This window comes from Capsicum annuum, chromosome 3 (genome assembly GCF_002878395.1).
Source record: "Capsicum annuum cultivar UCD-10X-F1 chromosome 3, UCD10Xv1.1, whole genome shotgun sequence".
Taxonomy (NCBI): domain Eukaryota; kingdom Viridiplantae; phylum Streptophyta; class Magnoliopsida; order Solanales; family Solanaceae; genus Capsicum; species Capsicum annuum.
The window spans coordinates 9,502,426-9,526,640 of NC_061113.1; the positions used below are offsets into that span (position 1 = coordinate 9,502,426).

Consider the following 24,215-nt stretch of genomic DNA (forward strand, 5'->3'; position numbering starts at 1 on the left):
ATTTTGATAAATGACATAAAAAGACAAAAAGCTTGAATATGTAAATGAAAGAAAAGGGCAATGTCCCATATTCAAAAAGAAAACTTATCTGAATATGACAAACAACTACAATGGGTATGGCATGCAGTTTGGATTAAGCTGCCTGATCTTCCTATCCAAACTCCCCATTTGTTGTTGAGTTCGTGCCTTTACTGCTGAGCCGCTTCTTCAAATCCATTGGTATTATACATCGCATTCAATTGAAAACATCTTAAAAGACTTTCGCCAACAAATCTCTCTCTTTTCACTTTTCACTTTTCTCTTGAACTCGCCCTCGCCTTACGGTGCCCGTGAGGGTTTTCACCAATAAGACTCTCTCATTTTTATTTCTCTCCACTCACCATCGCCTTATGGTGCCTGCGAGGGTTTTCACCAATAAGACTGTCTCATTTTCATTTCTCTCTACTCACCATCACCTTATGATGCCACGGGGTTTTCACCAATAAGACTCTTTCATTTTGTATTTCTTTTCCTGATTTCTTATGCTGAGGGAGACAAGTGGTACCTCATAATGTATCATCATATCCATTACAGGCTTAGCCTTAACATTATCAAAAATTGATCTGAAGAACTTTCTTTAGTTGTAACTTTGCTTTCGGATAAGGTTAGAAAAGAATGGCAAGAGGTTCAAACGACACTTGAAGTGGGGGTGGGACTTCCAACTTTTGGAATTGACTCAAACAACACATTAACTCATGCCCCAGTTTTTGTTGACTGGGCGACTCTAAAATCTTTATTTATTTGGACCGAGCCCGAAATAGGGCAGCCTACGTATCTCACTCCTGAGAGAGGAGAATTAGGTCGCACGTAGTTCCATAAGCTTGTTCTTTGTTTTGATTTGATTTTTTTTCGATCTCTTTCTTTTATTCTTATTTTCTTGACATTTATCTTTGATTCTATTTTGATTCCAAAAGAGGGATATGAAAGAAAAAATAAAATAAAGCTCAAACGGGTAAACAAAGGATGACATAATGTTTGGATAGAAGAATAAAATGCCTTCATCATATCAATCTTAAAAAATGCAAGTACTAAACATGCAATAAAATCAATCAAAGGATAAAATATCATACATAATATCTTTTGACCGCATCAGCATTGATAGCCATTTCTGTCATTTTGCCTTCAATATCTGTCAAATATAAGGCTTCATTGGGCAACACTTTCTTCACAATGAAGGGACCTTGCTAGTTAGGGGAGAACTTGCCTTTTGCTTCAACCTGGTGAGGAAGGATGCGTTTCAATACCAACTGACCAACTTCAAAATTCTTGGGACGGACCTTTTTGTTATACGCTCGAGCCATCCTCCTCTGATACAACTAGCCATGACACACAGACGTTAGCCTTTTTTCCTCAATCAAACTCAAATATTCCAGTCGGGTTTTGATCCATTCGTCATTATCAATCTCTGCTTCCAAAATGACTCAAATAGAGGGAATTTCAACTTCTGTAGGGATGACTTTTTCTGTCCCATACACCAATAAATATGGAGTTGCCCCTGTTGAAGTACGAACAGTGGTGCGATAACCTAGCAATGCAAACGGCAACTTTTCATGTCATTGTCTAGACCCTTGTACCATTTTTCATAGTATCTTTCTTATATTCTTATTGGTGGCTTCTACAAAACCATTGGCCTTTGAGCGATATGGAGTAGAATTTCGATGTGCGATCTTAAATTGTTGACACACTTCTTGCATCAAATGACTATTGAGATTGGCAGCATTGTATGTAATGATCATCTTAGGAATTCCAAACCTACAAATGATGTTGGCATGAACAAAATCTACCACAGTCTTCTTTGTCACTGACTTGAAAGTTACTGCTTCTACCCACTTTATGAAGTAATCAATGGCTACCAAAATGAATCTATGTCCATTTGATGCCTTCGGCTCAATCGTTCTAATCACATCCATTCCCCAAGCCACAAACAACCATGGAGTGGCCATTGCATGCAATTCAACAGGAGAAGAATATATCAAATCACCGTCTACCTCACATTGATAATACTTTCGAACAAATCAAATAGAATACCTCTCCATAGTAAGCCAGTAATAACCTGCTCGAAGAATCTTCTTTGACAAAACATGACCATTCATATGCGACCCGCATACTCCAGAGTGTATTTCAACCATGATTGCCGAGGCTTAAGAAAAATTCACTAGCCAAATGCCTAATAGTCCTCTTTTGATCGTTGGTGGCATATGTTGGGTATTCTCCTGACTGAATGTATTGCTTGATATCCAAGAACCAGAGTTCTCCATTGAGCTCTTTTTCAACTGCATTACAGTAAGCATGCTGATCATGACTCTGTATATGCAAAGAATCGATGTAGGCTTTATCAGGATGTTAGAGCATTGAAGATAGAGTGGCTAAAGCATCAGCAATTTCATTATGAATCCTTGGAATATGCCTAAATTTTACTAACACAAACCGTTGACATAACTCCTGCAAGTATTGTCGATACGGGATGAGCTTCAAATCTCGCGTCTCCTAATCTCCTTGAATTTGATGGACGAGCAAATCCGAATCCCCCAATACCAATAATTTCTGGACTCCCATATCAACAGTTAACCTCAAACCAAGAATACAAGCTTCATACTCTACCATGTTATTAGTATAGTAAAATCAAAGTTGTGCTGTTATCGGGAAATGCTGTCCTAATTTAGAGATAAGAACCGCACCTATTCCAACTCCTTTCATATTGACAGCTCCATCGAAGAACAACTTCCAACCTGGATCAACATCTATAATGACTTCATCGACACACGACACTTCTTCATCAGGAAAATATGTCTTTAATGGCTCGTACTCTTCATCGATGGGATTCTCAGCAAGATGATCTGCCAAGGCTTGGTCTTTCATGGCGTTTTGAGTCACATATATAATGTCGAACTCGGTAAGAAATATTTGCCACTTTGCCAATCAACCTATCGATATAGGCTTTTAAAATATATACTTTAAAGAATCCATGCGGGAGATGAGATAAGTAGTATAGGATGAGAGATAATGCTTTTACTTTTGTGCTACCCAAGTTAGGGCACAACAGGTCCTTTCAAGAAGAGTATACCTGGCCTCATATATGGTGAACTTCTTGCTAAGATAATAAATAGCCTGCTCCTTTTTGCCTATGACATCATGTTGACCCAGGACACAACCAAAAGAATTGTCAATGACTGATAAATATAAGATCAAAGGCCTACCAGGCTCCAGTGGTACCAGCACAAGCGGATTTGACAAATATCTTTTGATTCTGTCGAACGCTTCCTGACATTCTTCAGTCCATTATACCGTAGCACTATTTTTCAGCAACTTGAATATGGGTTCACAAGTGGTTGTGAGTTGAGCAATAAACCTGCTAATGTAGTTCAGTCTACCAAGCAAACTCATCACCTCCATCCTATTCTTGGGTGGGGGCAAATCCTGAATGGCTTTGATTTTCGAGGGATCCAATTCAATCCCCCGACGACTGACTACAAACCCCAACAGCTTTCCAGATAGAACTCCAAATACACATTTTGCCGGGTTGAGATTGAGATTATACCGACGAATCCTTTTAAAGAACTTTCTTAAATCTTTAACATGGTCGGCCCGACTTTTTGACTTAATAATCACATTATCCACGTAGACCTCAATCTCCTTATGCATCATATCATGAAACATAGTGGTCATGACTCTCATGTATGTTGCTCCAACATTCTTCAAACCGAACGGCATCACTCGATAACAATAGGTCCCCCATGGTGTGATAAAAGACGTCTTCTTTGCATCTTTATCATCCATAATGATCTGGTGATATCCGGCATAGCAATCCATAAAAGAGGCAACCTCTTGTTTAGCACAGTTGTCTACCAAAATATGGATGTTGGGCAGTGGAAAATCATCTTTCAGACTTGCTCTATTCAAATCACGGTAATCAACACACACTCGAATTTTGCCATCTTTCTTTGGTACGGGAACAACATTGGATAACCACATGGGATAATGAGACACTCGAATTACTTTGGCTTTAAGTTGTTTCATGATTTTCTCTTTGATTTTAATACTTACATCAGTTTTAAACTTCCTTAACTTTTGTTTGACAGAAGGGAATGCGGGATCAGTTGGCAATTTGTGAGCCACTAATTCAGTGCTTAAACCAGGCATATCATCATAAGACCATGCAAAAACATCCTTATAATCAATTAATGCTTGAATCATTCCATCTTTTAGCTGTGGCAAAGCATGTACACTAATTTTAGTTTCCCTAATATCTTCTTGATTCCCTAGATTTATTGGCTCAGTCTCATTCAAATTAAGATTCGGTTTGTCTTCAAACTGTTCCAACTCTTTGCTTATTTCTTCTAGTGCTTCTTCTTCATCATATTCCCCATCCTGCTTCATTACATCTTGATTAGTTTAGATTTTAAGATCAGGCTAAAAATTCCGCATGAATGTCATGTCATTAGAATCAGCATAAAGAGAACTGTATATAAAAAAAGAAAAACAAAATATATTAGACACAAAACAAAAGGGACATTGCATTTCATTAAATAAAAAGATAGAAGGGTTTAAGCATAGATGCCAACATAACATAAACAAACTAAAATATGAATTACAACCCTGAAATAACTCGGATAAACAGAAAGAAAAACAAAATAAACTACCAAAACTCCCTCTCGATGGAGAGAGGAGTGACTTCCGAATTATTGAGTCGGACAGCTGGACCTATGAATTGCACGTCTGCCATACTGGTACCTTCTCCTACTTCGACCATATCAACTTTAATAAAAAGGTTCTGGCAGTTATCAACCAATTCAACTTCAAATTCCCTATGCTTCATGACACCGCTCTTAACAAATGATTCACTGAGTAGTGGCATTGGGTGAGGGAGTGACCATGTTTCCTTTTTTCTTCCCTTGGCTTTCTTCATATCTTCAGCCATAGGCTCAAATCCCAGACCAAACGTGCCCACGTTCTCACTCAGACATATGGGATGAACTATACCGTGCAGAGACGCTCCCAAACCCTTTCCTGGATCAAATACGTATTTCCAAAGTTCACTCACCATTATGATAGAAGCAAAAGACAATTACGGTCCCGGTATAACCTGCCATTTAAGGATACGATTCACTGGCACTGTATCAAAAATTTGATAGACGAATGTCTCCTCTATGTTATTTGCTTTAATAAGAGACAAGGGAGAATCTTCGCAGGCGGACAAATCTCCTTCACAGTGAATAACCACTTCTTGCCTGTCGTGCTCAAACTTAATCATTTGGTGTAGTATAGATGCAATCGCCTTGGCCTTGTGGATCCACGGCCTTCCCAAAAATAGATTGTAAGAGGAGTCTATATTTAATACTTGAAACTCTATGGTGAACTCAACAGGCCCTATGATTAACATTAGTTCTATTTCGCCAATGGAGTTTGATTTTGCACCATCGAAAGCCCTGACACATATATTGTTGGGCCTGTTACTCTCAGCACCAATATTTAACTTTTGCAAAGTAGAAATAGGGCAAATATTTGCACCTGAACCTCCATCAATCATAACATGAATGACATAGAAATCTTCGCACTTCACTACAATGTAAAGGCCCTGGGTATGCCCTATACCTTCAATAGGCAATTCATCATCAGAAAAGCTGATCCAATTGACCTCAAAGATATTTTCAACCATTTTCTCAAGCTGATTTACTGTAATCTCCCTTGGAACATATGCTTCATTTAATACCTTCAGTAAAATATCACGATGCTCCTTGGAGTGCAACAACAAAGATAAGAGGGAAATTTGAGCAGGGGTTTTCTTTAACTGGTCTATTATTGAATACTCTGGCAATTTCACCTTTTTCAAAAATTCTTTGGCATATTCTTCAGTGATAGGCCTTTTGATAGATGACGGTCCACTCACAATTGTCTTGGTCTTTCTTAAACTTTCAGGCACAAAGCATCTTCCTGACCTAGTCAAACCCCCTACCTTATCTACATCTTCCATTACTTCTTTCCCATGATAGGTCATCACAGTCCACCCATAATTCCAGGGAACCCTTTTCGTATCAACTATCGGAGGTTGGGTCACCAGTTTGAGGACAATAGGCGCTGCCAGTGCTCCTTTCACCATCAAGATGGGCTTACTCGGAGATCCTACAACTGTCAACTTAGGTTTATCCTGACTTAAATCAACATACCTTCTGGCACCTTGCACCGTGATCAGGGGTTTATTTGTGGTTTCTTGGGCTTTATCTTCTCTCATTCCTTCCTAGTTCAATGACATTGCTTTCAAAGACTCTGCTACATTCACCAATTTCTCCACAATGGTCTGTATCTTGACGATAGGCTTATAGCACCGTGACGACTCTTTCCCATCATATATCAATTCTAACATATTGGTTTCAACATGGGTTGGCAGCAGATTCTGGTTAATGTTTGGACCCTCCGGGGCCTGGAACAGCATCTGATTTATGTTAATTAAATCTTGGACAGCTCTCTTTAAATGCCAGCCTTTCTTGATATCATGGCCTGGTATGTCAGAACATTATGCACACCTTAAAGAATAATCAAGATTCCTCAGCGGTGGATTTGAAAGACTTTCATGAATTGGGATTAAGACCTTTAACTTTCTCAACCTATCAAACAAGCTAGCATATGACTCTCCAAGAGGTGTGAATTGATTTTTGACCTCCTTCTCTTTCTTATACTTGGGCCTAGGTTAAAAATTGGGTCTGGAGAGGTTTTTGTAATTCGGTAGAGCGGATGGGCAATTTTGTGGAGCTTGCGCGCGCCATTACGGGTAAGAAGGGGTTTGGGCATATGGCTGCGCACTATATACTGGGTATAGGGGTGGTGGAATGGAATATAAAGGGTTTTGTGGAGGGTAGTAATGGTGGGGAGAAATATATGGAGCTTGGGCGTAGACTAGGGCTTGGGATTGGGGATAGGGGCGAGTTGGTCTTTTAGGATAGGAATGGGTTCCAGCTACGACAGTCGCCACGTCCTCTTTCTTCTTTTTACCCCCGAATGCGCCAGATCCACCTTGAATCGCTTGTGTGGTGGCTTTCAATGTGTCAAAACTCACTGTTCGGCCAATCTTGATTCCGTCCTCTATCATCTCCCCCATTTTGAGGACTTCAATAAAAGACTTTCCCATTGCCAGAAGTAAATATTGAAAATATGTCTCATCCTGTGCCTGAATAAAAACCTCTACCAACTTACTTTCTTTCATGGGAGGCTTTACCCTGGTGGCCTGTTCACGCCACCTTATCGCGTATTCCCTAAAACCTTCAGTGCTTTTCTTCTTCATGTTGACCAAGGATTTTTCATCCGAAATCAGGTCAATGTTATACTGAAAATATTGCACAAACACAGAAGCTAAGTCATCCCAGTTGTTCCACTTATCGATATCTTGATCTATAAACCATTCTGAAGCCAGATCAGAAAGACTCTTACCAAAGAAAGCCATGAGCAGCTCTTCCCTTCCTCCTGCAGCCATCAATTGGTTGCAATAACGTCTTAAGTGTGCCATGGGATCATCGTACCCTGCATACTTCTCGAACTTGGGAATTTTAAAACCGAGGGGAAGGTTGATATCTGGGAACATGCAAAGATCTTTATAGGAAACACTCTTATAACCTCCAATTCCCTGCAAATTCCTTATGGCCTATTCTAAACTTTTCAACTTCCATGTTATAACTTCATGTTCCTTTGTTGCGACAGGTTTCTCCATATCAAATTAAAATGCAGGTGGCTGAGTGTACCCATACGATTCATTCATTCTCAAAGTAGGCTCCGGGGCATAATACTGATATCTGGAACCTTCAATACTGGCTCACTGGCAGACCTAGGAAGCCCCATTATCGGACGCACAGTATATGTGGGAGCTTTAGGTAGTGGCGGAGCCACGAATACCGGTGTGATCGGTGGCACCAGCTAAGCAGCGGGTCTTGATTGGGGAGCTGCCAAGGGCACACCAGAACTGCCAGGATAATAATGTCATGGAGTGAATCCTGGCGCGTTCTCAGGTGACTCAATAGGAGCAGAGAATTGTGCCTAAGAGAGCAGTGGGCAATTAGAGATATTCCCAAAACCTTCAGGGAGCGGAAGAGGAGGGATTCCGCTGGCCCATACCCGGTGCAAATCTATCAATTGTTGCCTGAGCCTTACTACCTCATCATTGTGTTCTGAACTTTCTTCCCTGTGATCCTGATCCGGGTTAATGAACGAATTTTCAGTCTCCCTGCTAGCCATGGCGAGCTTTGCTTTGGATCTAGTGAAGTATGGGTGACTAGCCAGAGTGGTGCAAACCTACCACTGTTATCTGAAAGAACATGCTCATCAAAGACGACATCCATTACGATTAGGGCACACAACAAGCATAGGAATCACATTGGTAAAATTGTCCTAAATTCATGTTCATTTCTACCAGCTTTTGAGGGTAGCGAGGTCATTTTAACATCATCCCGATTTTTATCTACACTTATTTTTATCTACACTTATTATTATTATTATTATTATTTTTTCGCCCTCATTTCCCTCTCTCTTTTTTTTTCTTCGTATCAATCTCTGTTCTTTCCCTTTATTGTCTCATCATCCTTTTTTTCTTTTCTTCTCTCGCTATCTACCTTCATTTTATCATTCTTTATGGCTTTTGTTTTTTTCTTTAAAAGAGGAAAAATAATGAAAAACAATGAAACAAAATGATTAGATCGAACCCAAAAGTAGGTTGCCTACGTATCATGTTGTACATGAATCAGATCTTGCGTAGTTCGGGTTGCATATGCATAAACATCACACAATTGAAGGTTTTTTTTTCACGAAAAATGAAAACAAGTAAACAAAAGAAAAATGTAACATAATAACATTTTGATGAAATAAACAACAAAACATACAACGAATTTAGGACCACTTTAAAACCAAACAACAAATACAAAACAACATTCTAAACCCCTAGCGACATCCGTGCAATTACTAATAAAGACCCGAATATAAAAAATAACTTGACTCCGACTTAACACAGACACCACCCTACAATGACAGAAACATAAAAGACTCAAAACTACATAAAGATAAGATATGTTCTTTCAAACTGGTGCTCGGTGTGACGTCCCTAGCTGAGATGAACCATCTATGAAGTCCCCTCTTTTCCACTCAGACTTTGCAACATATCCTGAAACAAAATTTTGATACCCGGGAATAAATTTCTTGCCCGTATCCCCGCCTTTTGGAGATTACACCCGCAAAGGTTTCTCTGACACCCATCCACAGTTATGATCAAACGTGACAACTGAACTCTCAAAAACTCCAACTTGGCACCCGAATCTTCCTGCTCATCATCCTTTACCATGATTGCTTCTCGTATTTTCCCTCTAAGTTGGGCTGGTAAGGGTCTACTAATGCCACGGGGTAGAGATTGTAGCCAGATTTCATAGTTTTGAGTGCATCCTGGATTTTCCTCGAGAGTATCAACACCTAGCTTTATCGCGTTATTCCAGAATCGCTCATATTTACTTTCCCCCACGGCTCGGTCTTTAAAGTACTCTACATCCTTTAGAAGGTCCATTATTGGGGGGACGTCTTGCACCCTACCCAACTGATGCATCACCCTTCTTGGACTGTAAGGCTTAGTGCAGTTAAGTCCTATCAAAACTAGAAAGAGTTGCATTTGAGATCCAATCAAGATTTTCTTAGGATGAAACCACATATAGCACCAAAGAATGTTGTTCGGAGTTCTTGATTTGAGGAATTCGATCCAAGAATTGACTCCCATAGGAAAAGAAAATTTGTCAAAACACATTCTCTCTTGCATGGATTGCACTCGATCATTCAGACAACGGTCGATCACATCTGCTCTAATTAAAGAAGGCGTATGCAAGTGCTCCATCATCCACAACTGCTATATCAGATTACTCCCCTCAAAAAATCGTATCCCTCCTTTTACTTCAGTTAAATCCTTATATATTTTTGGTAAGATCATTGGTACAATGGTGACCTCATCTTTTTTCTTGAATAAAGCTATCACCACTGATTGTAGACAAGTATTGATACACCTCTCATCTAACGGGAACACTAACATACCCAACAAAGCCAGACAGAAAATCTCAAGACGACGTTATTCCTAGATTTTCTTGGTAGTACAAAATTCATCCCAAAAGAAGTCGAAACCCTCTAAGGACCCAAATCTAGCAAAAAAATAGTCCAAGGAAATCGAAGATTGTTTGAGACATCCCAGATGCTTGTTATGTTTTAATCCACAGAGTCGAAGGAATTTCTTACGAGTATGATTGCGGGCTAAAATCATCTGTTGAACCATGTAAGTCAACCAAAAAAAACGAGACACTTCTGCCAGGGTAGGAGTCAATTCACAACTTTCGAACCTAAACACCAAATTATTTGGATCCCAGAAAGTCAACGCAGCTTCTATTAGATCCGGACGAGGCGTGAGATCCATGAGTGCTACAAGATTGCCTAACACTTTCTTCACTTCGTGCGTTTCAAGGTAATTGAACGTGCTCCACCACTTGATCAACTTTTTGGGTACATTGACAACCATAAGAACTCTAGACTTTGTGGATAGATCCATCCTGTAGTAGCAGATAAGAAATTATCTCAAAAATTTGATAAGAGCAAAAGGTTCCCAACCAATGGGAATTTGATGCGGACATACGTCGATGGGACAGACCGATTCATGACTCCAAATCAGCCTACTTGGCTAACAAATCTAGGTTACAGGGTAAAAGACCTAGCCTAAGACTAAGACGAAGGCCAAAGTAAAGGTTACCAGACCCACCGAGGGTTGCCTACGTATCCCATCTCGACGGATGGGAATCAGGTATGCGTAGTTCGTCCATATTGGACAAATAAAGATTAACTAACAGACTGACCCTAACTGAAGCGACACAACCAAAGACCGATGAATAAAAGAAAAAAAAAATTGGGTTTTTAATTTGACACCAAATATGAAAGAATTTTTTTTTTTTTTGAAATTTTCGAATTATGAATGTGTGGTAAAGGAATAAAAAGATTTTTTTTTTATTATTATGTTTTTTATTTTCTTTTTGATATTTTCGTTATATGAAATGTACAAAACTTCTACCATTTTTTATTATATTTTTTTTTTGCATTTTCCTTTATAAAACCTCTTATTGTAAAAAAATCTTTTTTTTTTTTGAAAATTTTGAATTGTGAAAAACAAAAGCCATAAAGAACTCTAAAAACTACAAAACTCTTTTTTGGACTAATTTTTTTTATTTCCACACACTTTACTTTCTAACACATGCTTTACCCCACATCAGTCTGTCAAATGACCACGTTATCCTCAAAGATGCAACATTTAGCACGTAGGAATGCTTTAGAGGTAAGTCTCCTACAAAGGACCAAGTGGACCCGCTAGGTCTCAATATGATGCACGTAAGCATGACCTAAAGGCTGACCTACGCTGGGGTTCACTAACAAGGCCGTTCGGGGGAGCATATGGTCGATAGTGGCTGCTTAGCTTTCCACCTACTCCATACATCCAACGGCCCCCCCTAAAATAAAGGTGACTCAACTAGAGTTCGTGCGCACGACGTACGCTCCGAGACTTATTGCGGAAAGAATGACTCGGGTTATGCACATGATATCAGATATAAAAGCAGTAACATATAGGATAAATACTGTAAACAAAGAGCACGAAAATACACAAAAGTGAAAACACAAACAAAAATCACAAACAATGCTTATACACTCGTAATGCCAAACAAAGCCGATACGACTCCAAAAAAAAAGGTTAGATTCTGAAATTCTCCCCAGCAGAGTCGCCAGAGCTGTCACACCCCCTTTTTCGTACTTCAAAAAAGATTATGTATTTTAAGATTCGAAAGGATTTTTATTATTAAGTGACAAAAGATGAAAATTTATTTTCGAAAAGGATTCATTTTATTCAAAACTCATAGTCGCCACTTGGCATAGTCCGGTGTGCCAAGTCACCTTTGGAAAACCCTTTTCAAAATGATTTTGACTCTATAAAACTGATCTGCGAACAGAGATTCTGACTAAGGAATTCTGTTGGTCGAGGAGAAGGTGTTAGGTACCCCTCGGTCCCGTGGTTTGACCACGGTCGCTTGGTGGAGTGTATCGGCTATTTTGACATTACGAATGTATAAACCACACAAAAAAAAATATAAAAATAATCAATCAAACACACAGACCAAAACAAATCCAAAATATAGTGTCTGGTCCAATTATACAGTCCAAAAGAAATAAAAAATGCAAAAATATAAATCCTATTCTAAGATAATGCTAGACTAAGCTCCAACCGATTGCTTTCTCCACCTGATGTTTCAGGCCTTGATCGTGCGTCGTCTTCAAGTACATGATAACTTCAGGGCATTCCCCGAATAAATCAATACAAATCCCTCGGGGCATTCCCCGGCCAAATGAGTACAATTTTTTTAATGTGAGAAAACCAAACCATTCACCCAAATTTTCAATATTCAACGAAATTTCAAACATTCAACAAAACCACAAATTCTAAACTTTGCCTACCCAACCTACGTTTGCCTATCCAATTCGATGACATAATACTATCACGTTTAACATTCACGTTTTTACTCCAAAATAAGCAACTAACATAAATCAGAACAAAACGATATTCATTTATTTTTCAATTCCTACCATTCAATCCCAAATTCTTTTTAACACTAAATTTTCCACAATTCAAGATTAACGATCCACAAACACTATGAACTCAATATTCGTCATTCAAATCACACATAATTCGTACCCAACAGAATCAACAACCAATCAACACAAACAATCATTCATCACCAACGAAGATCAAAACCACACACGAATATTCGATTCGAAGCACGAAATATCATGAACGTTGAAATAAAAGAGAGAAAGAGTAGAGTTTACCTTCTCATTGATTTTATTCCAAACAATCAGTGATGGATCAGAATTCACGGAGCAATGGAACCTCAACCCAACTGGACCCTCAACGTCGAACCCCAACTCGAACAAACCAACAAAAATTCCAATTGAACCGAATGAACCAACTGACCCGTTTGATTTTTTTTATCGCTGTCAGATGGGAGTTGGTTGGAATAGACTGAAACAACTCCGATTGCATCACCCCGACTGCGGGTTCAATATTTCAGACCAGATTCAGCTGGAAACCAACGGAAAATGGAGAAAATTTTTGGGGATTTCGAACTGAACTCGTTGAACGGACAAACTATACCCCCGATGGCGTCGATTTTGATGGAAATATCGATGAAAAATACAAAAAAGAACCGGTCTCTCGATGTTTTCCAGTTTCTCCGCCGGATTTCAGTCAAACAACACCCCCATCGTTTTTTCTCTTTTCGTTCTCTCTCTCTCGACCTCTCTCTCGCTCTCTCTCCCTCGCTCTCTCTCCCTCGCTCTCTCTCCCTCGATCTCTTTCTCCCTTTCGATCTAACTCTCTATTTCATTTCCCTGATTTTACTCTTTTTCTTCACTGTGTTGCTCTCTGTCCCGATTCTCTTCCTCCCTCAATTCTATCATTTTTTTTAATTATTGGGTTTGTATGTTCGGTGATAGATGTGTGTGAAGAATGGAGTTCCGGTGAGGATGATGCGTGAATATTCTTGAAGGAGAAGAAAATCCCCCTTTTCTACAGTGAATGTGAGTGAATATATATATGAAAAGGTTGTGTTTTGTGTATGGGTATGGGTATGGGCAATGGGTCCCAATATATGGAAGGTTCTTGTGTATATCCTATTCCAAATGGAAATGGAGAATGAATTTTGCTGTGGGGTCCACGAGTGAGGTTGTTGTGAATTTTATTTCCTGGGTCCTTTAATTGCCCCCAAATCAGTCCCCTTTGTAATTAAATGGAGACAAAAATCGTGGGGCCCTCCTCATTTGGTATGAAGTGTATATATGTATTCCCTCCCCCTTTCTTCGTGGGAAAGAAAACATGGGGTTAAAGGGTAGGGGTAGGGGTAGTGAGCTAGGGTAGGAGGGGTAGGGGTTAGGTGTCTTATTTTAATTGAAAGGGTTGTTAGGATGTTAAAAAGAATAAAAGTTTGTTAGGGATTTTGTTGAGAGTTGGTTTTTTTGTATTTTTTATATTTTTTGTGGGATGTAATTACATGGGTGAGGGTGTACGGTAGGATAAGGTAAAAATGGGTAGAAAGTGCTATCGGGAAGGGACAAAATTAAGTGTCTACAATGGTGGACCCTTTTCCAAATCCTGCGCATAGCGAAAACTTTAGTACACCGAACTGCCCTTTTAATTATGAGATGGCCCTCGCAATGTCATCGCTATTAAGGGATTAGAGATTGAGGAATTTTTGTATATGTTAGAGTTTGTGACCTGAATTTTGATCCGACCCTGAAAAGTTCACGGTGCGACCCATGTTTGTGATCGGTATGAACCTGTATATTTTTGGGCTTAGATTTAGTTGTACGCACGTATTATATAAGTGTGTTTAGTGGGTTGTCTTTATTGTGAAAAATTACGTCATTGAGACTTTCGTCTCCTCCATTGTACTTCTCTCCATTATAGTGAATTCCTCCTCCTCTGCCTGTGATTTTTTCCATCAAGGGTTTCCACATAACATCTATGTGTTCTTCTTGCTTTCTTTTGTTTGTGGTATTGTTTATTCCTGTCCGTTCTTTACAGTATGTAGCATACTTTCGCCTCTAATTGTGAAATATAGCAATATTTTGTGTACTTATGAAATGTAGTAATATCTTGTTCAAAATATACATGAAAATACACACAAGTGAAACATAATGCATTTGTGGGCAAGCAAAATACACTGTATCCACGCCACTATACTTTTCATCAAATGAAATATGTATTTTATGAGATATACTTAGATCATCATCAGAAACCACCACGAAATATCACTTGTATTGTATGTCGCTGTATATTATGAGATATTCTTGTATTTCAGGCTTGAAAATAAGGATGTATGTATATTGGCTGTATTTGCTATTAAACCCTAGCTATCACCATGTGTCGTAATTTTTTTTAACGTATCACTGTTTCGAATGGATATATGGGGCTATGTTTATTGTGTCGCGTAGTTTTTCCATTCATTATTCTCATGAAAATATAATTTGTCCAATATATTCAAATTTGGGCGAGATAGTCGGAATTATTTGAACCGTATTAACTTCATACACTACTTTCTTAGAGTTACTATTAAAGGTTGCAGATATTTATTGAATGTCAACAAGACCACTACTGAACGCATTTTGGAGAGATGCTAATCAATGTGCCGATTTTCTGGCAAACGAAGAGCACAAGTATCGTGAAAATTTGATAATCTGAAAAAATGAGCTTAAGTATATAGAGTTTCTTCTCTTGAGAAATATAGTGTCTCGTTCCACTCTAGTGACTTCAAGTTACAAATCTCAAGTAATGTTATTGCTAAAGTGTATGTTTCAATCAATTTTGAAATAAATACATCAGTTAGAAGTTTTTGAGTTATATTTTAATTAATTTTGAAACAAATACTTCCATTGAAAGTTTTTTAGTTATAAAGAACATGAACATATATTTGATAATTCCTTTTTTATTAAGTTTTACGTTTTAGGTTTGAGGTTCTTGAAAGAAAGATATATTTTTTATTTTAAAATATTCATGAACCTATTAACTATTACTTAATTAATACTCTTCTCTTACATAAAACTTTTATCCTATAAATAGTATTTTTTTTGTTTGAAAAGACGAGCACTCAAAAATATTTTCTCCTTAAAAATACATCTGAGAGACATTAATCAAATGGTGACCAGTTCAAGAATAGAAGAGCAACATTCTTGAATGCTCCCTATTCTGTGGCTTAATTGAATCTCGAAGATAGAATTGTTATTAATTTTTCCGTTTGCTCGTAGGAGAGACTCCAGCTATTTTCAAGAAGCGTAGTATCATGCCTCTACGTCAAACAAATTTTATTTTGAATTTTTTTATACAATTATCATTATTGTTCTAATAAGTAATATCATTATTGTTTTTTTCTTTTATGACAAAAATGTCACTAAACTATTACTTTATCTCTTAGATTATCATCCTAACATTTTAATCTACTAAACTCACTCAATTAAAATTAAATGTAATTGACAAATTCATTAAATTATACCACTCAAATACATCACAAAAAATGGGTAAAATATAAAAGCAAAGAAATACATCAAAATGAAATATATATTGAAGAACAAAAAAAAAAACACTAAATCTACTGTTAATTCCAAAGGTAAATAGACATAAAACAAAACAAAGAGAAATGCAAAGTTTCTTTTACAAATTATTAGCTACAAATACATCAACTTCCAACTTGCAATAAAAATCGATTTAGGTGCTACACATTCTCAAATGCATACCTGCATTTTATTAAACATGAAATATTTAGTTCATTAACCAAATGCAAATAGGAAAAAAATACGTTATCGATAATATAAAACATAACTAATAATAGTAGCAAACTAACCTGATGTCACATTGGGATTTTCACATTCTAAGCTTTGCAAGCCGTTCCGAGAGCCTAATCTTCGGCTGAAAACTGTCTTCTTCAAGTGGTATCTTGTTCAGTTTAGGCATACTGACATCATCCGTGCAAGTTACTTCAGACAACCCATATGGTTCCACAAAATGCAAGACTTCAAGTTGCGGAAAGCTATCACCATTCACATCGCCTGAGAGATCCATTTTCCCTTCAAAATAGCCGCAGTATTTCATTGTGAGTATCCTTAATTTAGGCAGTTTCTTAATCACTGCGAGCAAATGACTGTCTATCGTAAGGCTGTCAAGAGTAAGCTTGACAAGATTTGGTGGGAATGCTACAGAGTTGGGCATCATTCTGAGATGGCCCAAATGCAACTTGACAACATTTTGATAGAACGACAAGTTTATTTGCTCTTTCGCACGATAGGAAATATCGAGCTTTAGAACCTCCAGCGTGTTTGGCAGAATAACTGACACAGGGCTCGATACTGATAATATCTTAATGGTAGAATCAGATACATGTTGTATACCCAGTTTTCTCAAATTGGTCAATTGGTGCAACAATCTCGGTTGAAAAAATCTATCAGGCAGCCCCATCAAAGTTTGTAGATTATTAGGCAGTGAGGACATGTAGTTTGGGAAAAATCTTCTTACAGTATATTCGCTAAGAAATCCGTAATGAAGATGTCTCAATTGTTTCGACTCCCAAACAGCCGGAGGAACACTTATGGTGGTCCTTTTAACATCTAGGGTCTCTAGACATTTGAGCTTGACAACACTATTTGACAGTCCTCCATTAAAAGGCCCCTCCAACCTTAGATAGCACAAGCAACTCATGCTCCCAATTTTATTCGGGATAGTGTGAATTTTATAATTAATAGGAATAACTACAACCAGCACTTGCAATAATTTGAATTCAAGACGAGCCATTAGAGAAAATATGGAAGGGTGTTTTGTGAAACAAAAAAGTGCACGAAGCTTCTTAGGCTTTGGATTTGAACGGAAGAACTTATTCATGGCATTTTCAGAGTAGAAAGTAATTCTTCGCACCCTAGCAACACTGTAGGGATCACGAGACACACTACACTCGGTGTGAAAGAAGTTACTTTCCTTGCCCAATTCGATGCACAAACTATGTAACAAGTCATGTATGCGGCAACTTGAAATTCTTCCATCATATGTCCTTTTGACAACTTGAATCAAGTTTCTAGAAACCAAATCATATAGGACATCCTCTGCCAAATCTTCAGCCTCTAGCCTATTACCTCTATTTCCTACTATCAACTTCTCAGCAATCCATATGTTTTTCAAATCAAAAGCACGAATTTCATGGTCCTCAGGGTAAAGGCCAAAATACAAGAAACACGGCCGTGATGCAATGGCCAAATCATTGTAACTCAAAGCCAATACCTTAGCACATTCATCATGAATTTTATGACCCATACTCTCAAGTACCCTGCTCCATGCATGTTCTGTCCTTTCTCTTGCTCTTAACATGCCTGCAGTCACCACAATGGCTAGTGGTATACCTCCACATCTCCCAACTATACTTCTACCAATATTAACCAAGTTTGGGGAAGCATTGGCCCAATCGTAATTATCAAAATGAAATATTTTATTGGTAAAGAGTTCAAGGCTGTTGTTTGAATCTAGGGGTTGCAATACGTGGAGCGAGGTATCCCCTCCTATGTATCTTCCTACATTGATATTTCTAGATGTGAGAATTATCCTACTGCCAATTTTTGAATCACATTGGGGAAGGTAAAGTTTTAGATAATCCCAAATTTCAAAATCCCAAATATCATCTAAGAGAATAACATACCTTTTTGCTTTCAATAGGGATTTTAGGTTGTCCTCCAAGTTATCTTTCCTTTCCTCTTCTGTCACTCCAACTTGTTTGGATATGTCAAGTAAGATTTCTCTCTCTCTTGGTTGTTGCGACACATAGACCAGTCCCGAACACTCAAATTGATCACGGACATGCCTATAGAGTTTCTTGGCAAGAGTTGTTTTCCCCAGACCGGGCATGCCAACTATGGAAACTACTCCATAAGGCAAATCTGGATCAAGTAATTTGGCTTGTAGCATATTGAAGTCATCATCCAAGCCGATGACCTCTGTTTCATCAGCATAAAGGAATAATCTTCTCCGGTCCAATGGAATGCAATCATTATTGTTGTTACTTGTATCTACAATGTTGTAAGTTGTCCTTAAACGGTGAATGTCAACAACCCTTTTCTTTATCTTCTCGATCTCCATAGAAAACTCATTGGCAAAAGAAGCACAAGAAGGGATGCAAACAGTCTTAAGGCAACAACAGATTGCGCCTTTGCACTTGTTGGATTGTTGAATTTTTGGAAGAAACTCATCTAAGAGATCCTCCGCATCACATGCCAGTTCTTGAATATGTTTTATCAAGTTTTTCACCCTTGAGTCACCTCCAGTTGCCTTTTCCTTTGCGTCATCGATGTATGCTCGCATGCTTCTCATTTCTCTCTGGAGCCATTCGATGTCATCTTTCAAAGAATACAAATGCGTTCCTTCTTGAAAGAGTCGATTTCCAGCTATATCTACAGCTTTATTGATGACTGCTGTAAGAAGAATTTCAGCCATTTTTTTTCTCTTAATGTTTTTCCTTTCTTTTTTTTTTTTTCAATAGTTTGAAAAACTTCGTAATCTGATAGGATGAGGACAGAGATACTTATAAAGAAACGAACATCAATTGGTAAAGGAAAAGAAAGATATTCCACTACTTCTTTTGTCAAGTACACGAAAGAAGAAAGAATGGACTTGGAAATAAGAATAAAGCGACAAATATCCGCGCAAACAAGTTTTTACGGAGAAATGATTCCCTTCAAGTTTCAATAGTTTGAGCCTTTCTATATAGGCAGAATATCTAAAGACCATTATATACTTGACGTGTTTTATTTAGATCAGCTAAACCATCAGTAGTCTTAATTACCACTATACTTTGACTATTTGACAATCTTTATCCTCTATCATGTGGCATGCGGGGATGAAAATTTTGAAAAATGGCTCCCAAATAGGCTATTTTTCAACTGTTATTCACTATAGTGAAGGTTTATTTATGTGATAGTCATAGAAAACGAAAAGATATTAAGAATTGATTAAATGGATATTGAAAAAGGACCAAAGGGGTACTTTTCTTTAATACAAAAGTAAGGCATAGTATATTGTAGATTTAATTGAGTATCAATGATATCTTGATGCTTAAGGCTGCTTTTCTTTTTCTTTTTCCTAGTAGGTGCTTTTCTGTTTTACTGGATATCAACGATATCTCGATGCTCAAGTTAAGTCTTCTTTCCTTTTTATTTTTCTATTTTTTTTTCAAACTAATTTAAGTTTTACTTCCTTATATTTTTATTGATTCTTGATATATGGTAGAAACGACATTAGGTGGCCGCTTTTAGCATCTCGATTTAAAGTTTTGCCAGTTTTGGCCAACATCAAACTGAACTTGTTACTGGTGTTGTTGAAACCAGTAGTGCCTTGTTAAATTATGCTAATGTTCCTCAAAAGTTTTGGACCAATGCTTTTGACACTGCTGTATATACAATCAACAGATTGCCCACTCCACCATTGAATAATTCTTCTCCTTTTAGTATTTTATTCAAAATAGATCCAGATTATTCACGTTTGCGTATTTTTGGTTGTCGTTGCTTTCCATGGCTTCGTCCTTACACGAAAGATAAGTTATCTCCTTGCTCTAAACCTTGTGTCTTTCATTTCTTTTGACCAACTTCTAATTTAAACAGTTGAACAACGTACACTATATGAACATTGGGAGAAAACATAAATGTTGGCTAAACCTATTGGGAAATTGATGAACAAGTTGGTTTTCATCGGAATTGATCCTATAACCTATTAACAATTTGCTCAACATTTCGAAGTGTTGAGTTTGTTAAGATGGATCCTTGTCCCTAAAAATTGTAGAGTACACACTTAGTTTTAGTTCGTGAATGCTTCACCAAGCCAAAACAATATTACTCACTGCTTTAGAGAGACAAATCAAATGGCAAACTAGCTAGCAAACTATGCTGCTTGTAAATAGTAATCAAGATGGATCCTTCTACTTCTCAGTGCAATTATCCGAATTATAGTATTAAAACGAAGTATGTCAAGGAAACTTTTTTGTTAATTAGTATCACATTTTGCATTTTTGGGCGGAGATAATAATTAGTATTCCCCTTTTTCTGAAGGATACTTCATACCTTTACATCCATGTGAGCTTTCACCGCTCGATATGGTAGGGAATTTATCTTAGATTCGTTGCATGTTAATTTTGAAGACAAAAGTAATATACAAGGAGGGGGACATGAAACCAAAACCGGCCAAGAAGAGCAACATACAATATACATTTTGTTTGGAGTGTTGTTATCTTTGGTAAGTCAATAGTAGTGAATTAAACTGGAGGTTCCATCGTGAATTAAATAAAAGGGGAATCAAAAATAATTATTGGGTCCGCTCATCCGTTATAGATGACATGTGAAGAAATTTTGTATCCCTCACACGCCTATTGTCGAGATTTAAGATATTTGGCCAACTTAGAATAGAGGTCATGTGTTCTAATACAAAGAAGTGATTGCTTAGATACAGGGATGCTTTGTTTTATAACAAATCCGCCTAGAGACTCATAAAGAATAATGAGGCTGCTCTCTCACACTTCCCAGTCTACGTTCAAACACAACACTTCCAGCTGAATTGAAATTCTAAAGGGGCGCAGGCGGAACTCCGATTTGATGATACTATTGGAACAAGTTGGTTCACAGTGGAGTTGCTCCTATAATCCATTTGCAATCTGGAAATAGAGGGACTGAAGTTGAAAACCAATCATATTGCTCAATGCCACTGTCACGACCCGAACCGGGGCCCTGGCCGTGACGAGCATTCCGAACCATGAAGGCCCGAAACACCCCTATCTGTCTGGTAATCGTGCACATAATTCATATGATAAAAGAAATGCGGAAGATTCACAATACTATGGAAACATGGTCATGAGTCTAATGAAATCAATAATGGGAAATCATGTCCCACAACATCTATCGACATTTGAAAACCGTCTGCGAAATCTCTACTACATGACTAAAACAAACAACTGTCTGAAAACTGGGACAAGGCCCCCAGTAGACCCAAAACTATTAAATGATAAATAAACTGCCAGACATCAGGCCTTCCGGAATATAGAAAGCTCACCACTTGTCTCTGCAATCCTGTCTGAAGAATCTATTGATTTTCTGGACCCCTAGACTGTGCCTCCGAACCTGGGAGGGAAGAGGGTCAATACAAAGTACTGTTATGCAAGTAATCCAAAGCAAAGTAGAGATTTTTATATAAAATAAATGAGAGCTATTATAAAGCACATTATTGTAAAATGATTTCAAAAATACATGGGCATAGTATAATGATTTTTCAACAACAATGCAACACATCTAAGCTAGGTGGTAAACCCTACAATTTCACATTTACACCAACTATCAAATCTCGATTGCCGTCGAGATTAGAGTATATGTGAGGGAAAGACACACAAGATCACATAGCAGAGTGTCTCGACCCAATCGATTATGGTAGTGCACAAGATCACAAAGTAGGGCTCCTAACCATAGTCCCAATTTGGGATGACATAATATTAGGTACACAAGATAACACAACAGGGTACCAAGTTCCCGAGTCGGCAAACACGGTTTCTAGCGTAGAGTTATTTGACTCGTGCTTTCTTCAGGTAACCGTCTATCTTACAAAATCAATGCATTACTCTCATTTTAATCAATCATATGTCATACTCTGCAGGGTATCGTCATACCCGACTTGCAAGTCTTCAATATCACATCAACTTTCCAACTTCTCATACCATTTACAACGTGCACATATGTATGACTTTCACACCATTAAACACATACACCATGGTTCTCAACATGCAATCATTCAAGAAGTTTAATCATTTATGAGTTATGTCATATCAATTGCAAAACTCATGCTCACAATGGTTTAACACAAGTATAATATGGGGTATAAACATTATCATGGGAAATTTAGAAAATTCACAGCTTATGTACATCGTACCCTTTTGAAATTTTAGGTCACATGTCCATAATTCAACCATTTAAATACATTCAAACAAACAACCCCATGATATCTCAATGTTTCTTTCAAAATCATATATCAAAACATGTTATTTGTATCAATTGAAAAACCCCATTTGTAAAAACATATATATACTTGTATAAGTTTAAAGTTTTGCGTAAATTCCTTTTTGAAAACATGCCCATGAAATTTAAGACAACCCCACGTACCTCTATTTACGAAATTAGTGGGTGCTTCTTGAAGCCTATGTTGCGGGAATTTCAATTCTTCAATTTGTTTTGAAAATTCACGGTTGAATCTTGAGCTATGTGGGTTTTTATTTTGAAACCCTTATACAAGTTCTTGACCAATTTTGATGAATGAGACTCTATTTTGGCTTTCTAGGGATTAAATCCCGTGTTATTAATGATAGGGGGATAAAAAATACCCAAAATGCCCTTAATATTTCAGGAAAACTAAAGAGATTGGCCTGGGGCGATCCACTAGGCATCGCCCTCCCTAGGCCAGACATCTTCTGCCCTATCGCAGGCTCCCTTCCCAGGCCAGGCGATCCAGTGGGCAGCACGGGAAAATCGCGGGACCCTACTGGAATGGCAATCCAAACTCGCCCTTATGCTCGTCTAAATAATTTCGAAACTCATCTGAGATGTACTACAACCTTGCCCATCGCAATGCAACAAGAAAATCTAAAAATGGAGGTCGGAAAAGTTGAAAATAAAATCCCTGAAGATCAAGAGCTAAAAATGAGACTAAGTCTCCTTTACACTTAGAATATTTTTCACAATTTAAGCTTCTCATCCCATGCACATGCTATTATAGGATAACATATTGTATGATTTTCTACAGGGCATTACATTATCCCCTTGGGATCATTCGTCCCCAAATGATGACACAGAATACAGTCACACACGATTTCGAGTATACTCAGACATAGAAAAGAAGACATAAAACAAGAATTGTACCTTCCATCTCATCATTTACCGAAACAAATGTTTGGGTATCTGACTCGCATGACATCTTCGAATTCCTAAGTTGCTTCTTCAACTTTTTGATTCCTCCAGAACACTTTAACTAAGGCTATCTCCTTGCTCCTTAATTTTCTCACTTGACGATCTAAGATTGCTACAGGCTCTTCTTCATAAGACAAGGAGTCTGACACCTTGATTTCTTCAATAGGCAATACTAATGAATGGTCTCCTATGCACTTTTTCAACATGGATATGTGGAATACCGGGTGAACAGAACCCAAATTTGCAGGCAACTCTAACTTATATGCAAATCCACCTATCCTTTTTACAATTCGGTATGGTCCTATATAGCAAGGACTCAGCTTACCTTTCTTCCCGAATCGCATAACTCTCTTCATGGGAGAAACTTTAAGAAATACCCAATCTCCAACCTCAAACTCTAAATCTCTTTTTCTAATGACGGCATAGGATTTCTGACGAATCTGAGCTGTCTTAAGTCGTTCTCTGATGATTTTCACATCCTTCATTGCCTGATGAACAAGATCAGGCCCAAACAACCACGTCTCACCAACTTCATACCACCCTATCGGAGACCTGCATCTTCTCCCATACAACGCTTCAAACAGTGCCATCTTAATATTGGCATGGTAGCTATTATT

General features: G+C 37.9%; 2 protein-coding genes across 2 annotated transcripts; both read right to left on the bottom strand.

The window, feature by feature from the left end:
• Positions 1-10,102: 10,102 nt before the first annotated feature.
• On the bottom strand, positions 10,103-13,802 carry LOC107864561. The gene is made up of 2 exons (XM_016710978.2): positions 12,907-13,802; positions 10,103-10,592 (listed from the first exon to the last, which is right to left on the bottom strand). Exons 1-2 carry the CDS (start codon positions 12,912-12,914, stop codon positions 10,127-10,129), a joined length of 474 nt encoding a protein of 157 aa, XP_016566464.2. The 5' UTR covers positions 12,915-13,802; the 3' UTR covers positions 10,103-10,126.
• A 2,284-nt stretch (positions 13,803-16,086) lies between these two features.
• On the bottom strand, positions 16,087-19,215 carry LOC107864562 (toMV resistance protein Tm-2(GCR236)-like). Its single transcript, XM_047409019.1, has 2 exons — positions 16,473-19,215; positions 16,087-16,365 (listed from the first exon to the last, which is right to left on the bottom strand). The coding sequence occupies exon 1, from the start codon at positions 19,097-19,099 to the stop codon at positions 16,493-16,495; it is 2,607 nt and encodes an 868-aa protein (XP_047264975.1). The 5' UTR covers positions 19,100-19,215; the 3' UTR covers positions 16,087-16,365; positions 16,473-16,492.
• Positions 19,216-24,215: the final 5,000 nt, after the last annotated feature.